We start from the raw sequence: 4,670 nt of genomic DNA, 5'->3' as shown, positions 1-4,670 counted from the left end.
AAGACAAAGGTTATTCACATTGCTAAAAGTATTCAAACAGTTTTAGCACCAGGAAGAGGCAAGCTGACAGGAGCTTTTATTGCTGTAATCTTTCCCTCCATCAACACCCAGCCATTCAATTTAAATCCACAATGTAGAGCTGAGACATAGTCTATGAGGTGACACACAGACTGTAAATGAATACACACATGAATAACTGTTCTTTACCCATATGAGCTATGCGCCATCTAGTGTTAAAAAGCAATAACTGTCTTATTTTGAAGGCGGAAGTGTGACTGCAGAAGATGGGCCAAAGTGTTATCAAGCTAACCACTGAAAGCTAGAGTAATACCGGAAGTGTTTTCAAAACTTCAAAAGTTGCCTCCAGAAAAAAAAAACAAAAAAACAGAACAAAACAAAAGCAAAAAGCAGTCACAAATTTATTGAGCTATCCCACAGACCTTATAGTTAAATTGACTGACTACACTGCCTGTTTCACTACCTTAATTTTTCAGCCTCCAATATAGGCTACACAGTAGGCTACAACCACCTTTAGGGCAACCCTTCCGTTTTCTGGTAAATATTTTTGCTATCCACATATCAGCATTTCAGCTGTATTTTGGAAGACTACATTATTTGTTGATATATAATAAGAAGACGTGTTGGGGCTATTTGTGGCTTTTCACTATTTCGTCACTTTCACTTTTACTTTGAAAGTTATCAGCGGACGTCGTGCTTTACCTAGTGTTTAACTTGACCTGGAGTTAGCCTCCTGGCTCCATGCAGACAGTAACAGCAGTGACAGCATGGCTTACAGTGCGAAAATCGGTCCGTCCATCCTGAGCAGCGATCTGTCCTGTCTGGGCAGCGAATGTGTGCGGATGATGGAGTGCGGGGCAGATTACCTGCACCTCGACGTCATGGACGGGTCAGTTTATGGTACTTCTTTGGATAAACTAGCATGCTAACGACTAGCAAGCCGGTTGGAAGTTCAGTGCCAGAGAGCTAAAGTTGGCTAACATCAACAAGCTAAGTTAGCTTGCCAGAAGTTAAGCTGACTGGAGCCGATGTTTATGTAACTGGATTTTTTCTGGCTTAAGTGTGTCAGAGGAAGAGACTTTCCAAACGTCGAGATGTCAAACATCATACTGTGTTCCGAGTCATAACAGCTGTAGCCCTTTTGCCTGCTGATGAAGACACATTTTACCTTCCTCTACACTTACGCAAGGCGTTACTGTTTATGCAAGATGAGACGTTTTCACAACAGCTGCTAGTTAAATGTTTGGTTTTGTTTCCTTTTAAAGGCACTTTGTCCCCAATATCACATTTGGCCATCCCATGGTGGAGTGCCTAAGGAAGTCAGTAGGCCAAGACCCTTTCTTTGGTGAGAAATAAAACCACCCACACACACACACACACAGACACACAACACATTCTACAAACCATAACCCAATTATTCCATTGAACTGAATTGAATTATGAATGCCTCTGCTGTGTGGGGGAGTACAGTGTTAAGACATTGTTAATGTTGCAGACATGCATATGATGGTGTCTCGGCCGGAGCAATGGGTGAAGCCCATGGCTGCAGCAGGAGCCAACCAGTACACATTCCACTTGGAGGCCACTACCAACCCTGGAAACCTCATCAAGGAAATAAAAGAGAGTGGCATGAAGGTGAGAAAACAATCCTGCACTCCAAGAGGCAGAGTTGAATTCCAGCTCCAGAGTGTGTATCGTAAAGTCTCACTAATGAAGAGAGTAACTACGTAATGCATCTTTAGATGTATTTAAGAAGTAGAAACCACATATTAGGAAAGCTTGTCTGAATAGACAATGCGTATTGGTACAAGATGATACTGACAGGAAAATTTAAAATATTGGCATCAACTGAAAACGTGAGTCCACTGTGTTTTAGGATGACTCATTAACACTGTGTTAATATTGTAGGTGGGTTTGGCCATAAAGCCTGGTACAACAGTTGAAGAGCTGGCACCTTGGGCTAACCACATCGACATGGCTCTGGTCATGACTGTGGAACCTGGCTTTGGAGGACAGAAGTTCATGGAGGACATGATGCCTAAGGTAAGGACAAACTGCAGTTAGAGGAAATATCAAAACAGGAACTTTAAGCACAACCACAACTAGGCTTCAAAGCTTACAATACAGCCAATCAGCATCAATTTAACATAACAAACATGCCATCGTACTTATGGAGAAAAAAAGGAAATTGACCTCTGTGACATGAAGGGATAAACTACTGGCCAGTTCTCTTTTGAGCCACTGTAATTACAGATTCATGTATCATTCATTGCATCTGAAACAGTTTCTGTAAGGCAATGACAAAGAGATTAGGCAGCTGGTGGATGATCTGCAACCAGGATATGAAGTGCAAAGCAGAGCTCCCTTCAGTCAAAGTAACTGTGGGATAGATCAGATGAGTTTTTATAAACAATTATATCTTAACAAGATGATTATTATGTACCTGTTTCACACAGGAGACGTTCTAAATTAAAGACTAACTTTAATCTATTAAATTACTCTAAAATTAAAGACTAAAATCACATAAATGTCAGGTAAAGTTTGACTTTCACAATGATGTGAGACTCACTGTCCATAAACATTTTTGCTAAACCACAGAAATACATAAAGTTACATTTCAGTGCTCTCTTTTTTCCCTTTCGTCTCTCTTGCGGTGACTATGTAGAAGTCTGTTGAATGTCTATAACTGCTTGCAGCCCTGATAGAAGCATCTGTTTACCAAAGCCTGGTAGTTTTGTCTGACTAGTGTTCCAATCTGGTTGAGGACATCTGTGCTTTAATCTGTAGCACTGTGTCTCTTTGCAGTGAACTAATATGTGAAAAGTTTGTTGTAGAAATGGTGTTAGGTCGATTTTGATCTCTTTGTTTTTGTCACCAGGTGAGCTGGCTGCGGAGTCAGTTCCCTTCGTTAGACATTGAAGTAGATGGAGGGGTTGGCCCCGACAGCATTCACAAGTGTGCAGAGGTGAGGACTACAAACAGTACAGCCTATTCAAATAACCACATAAAAACTCTTAATTGGATTTTTTTTTAGGTAATCTCATGCTGTGTGTATTCTCATATTTGCCCCAGGCTGGAGCCAACATGATAGTGTCAGGCAGCGCTGTGATAGGCAGCGACGACCCTCGTTCTGTCATCGGTCTTCTGCGCACCGTGGTGGCCGAAGCAATCCAGAAACGCTCGCTGGACCGCTGAGATGTCCTCTTTGTGGAGATCCCCACGGCAGCACTCTACCAGCCTGTCCAAGCACCACACCACAGCAGCCAGTGGAACAGACTCAATACGGACATTTCTGGGGTAGAGGTCGGGGGTCACAGTCAGAGCAGTGGGCTTCTGTGGAGGTGTGGGTGCAGTTTGCCAAATCTAAAACACTTTAATATGAGTGAAGCTGCATCGTGCCTCTACAAACTGTTTGAACTTCATCCTGTCCTGCTACAGTCTCTCCTCTCTGAACAGTTTAGTCAAAGTGAGTGTCATCATTTTGAGACTGGAATCTTATGCTGATTTCTCATCTGTAAACATTCCTGAATATTGTTTTGCCTTATACTGTAAATTGTGAGTATAAATTAATCATGGCAATAACATGGCACAAGGAGCACTGTGGCAAATCATTTTTTGAATTCCATCTGAAATGATGTTTCATACATCATAACTGTTTTTGCTCTTTCACTGTTTTGTTGAAATGGACCATTCCCAAAAATCTTCCTGTGCTACTGAGCAAAAATATTGTACACTACTAAATTCAATGAGATTTTGTTTTTGCAGATTAAAGAAACTCATAGGAAGTGATGTGTATATTATTTGCAGTTTGACCTTCAATGTGATTGAGACCAAATTTGAAAAAAAAGGGTGCAGAAATTAAACAAGACAAATTGTATATAATATATACACAGCAAAGTACTGAATTACACCTGGAGATCATTTCTCTTTAGGTTGGTTAATGCTAGCGTGTCTGTGTTACAGGCTACTGCTAGTTCTGACTGGATGAGGTAGACTGATTATCTATTGACATTAAATAATCTTGATAATATAATCCAGAGTAAGGATGTGTGTTGGAAAATACTGTATGCAGTATTAAGTAAAAATGACAAACAAACCTGCCTAATTACATGCAGGAAAGATTTAAGAAAACAGTAAACATGAATTATATGTTATCTGCATGAGTACTGAGTACAGCCTCTCTGTTCTCAAAACAGCCTCAGTTCTTTGTGGATTCAACAAGATGTTGGAAATATTCCTTTGAGATTCGGGTTCATGTTGACACGATTGCATCACATCATTTCTGCAGATTTGTCAGCCGCACATTCATGCTGCTAATCTTCTGTTCTACCACATCCCAGAGGTGTTCTATTGGAGTCAGATCTGGTGACTGTGGAAGCCACTGAAGTACACTGAACTCATTGTCATGGTGCATTATCGTGCTGGAAGTAGCCATTAGAAGATGGTAAATTGTGATCATAAAAGAATGCACATAGTCAGCAGCAATACTCAGATTGAGGCTATGGCATTCAAACAATGTTTTGTTAGTATTAAAGGGCCCAAAAATGTGCCAAGAAAACATTCCCCTCACCATTATACCACCACCACCAGCCTAGACTGTTGACACAAGGCAGGTTTTCTGCTCACCACAGTACCCACTCTGTCAGCCCAAA

The 4,670-nt window shown here is 41.0% G+C and overlaps 1 protein-coding gene across 1 annotated transcript; it reads left to right on the top strand.

The window, feature by feature from the left end:
- Positions 1–743: 743 nt before the first annotated feature.
- Positions 744–3,803, top strand: LOC111218479 (ribulose-phosphate 3-epimerase-like). The gene is made up of 6 exons (XM_022740806.1): positions 744–907; positions 1,284–1,363; positions 1,514–1,653; positions 1,927–2,061; positions 2,897–2,983; positions 3,091–3,803. Exons 1-6 carry the CDS (start codon positions 786–788, stop codon positions 3,211–3,213), a joined length of 687 nt encoding a protein of 228 aa, XP_022596527.1. The 5' UTR covers positions 744–785; the 3' UTR covers positions 3,214–3,803.
- The last annotated feature ends 867 nt before the right edge of the window (positions 3,804–4,670 follow it).

The sequence above is a fragment of the Seriola dumerili genome, unplaced genomic scaffold (assembly GCF_002260705.1).
Source record: "Seriola dumerili isolate Sdu_G_001 unplaced genomic scaffold, Sdu_1.0 BDQW01000052.1, whole genome shotgun sequence".
NCBI lineage: Eukaryota > Metazoa > Chordata > Actinopteri > Carangiformes > Carangidae > Seriola > Seriola dumerili.
Note: the sequence above shows the minus strand (reverse complement) of the source record. Positions and strands in the feature narration are given on the sequence as shown.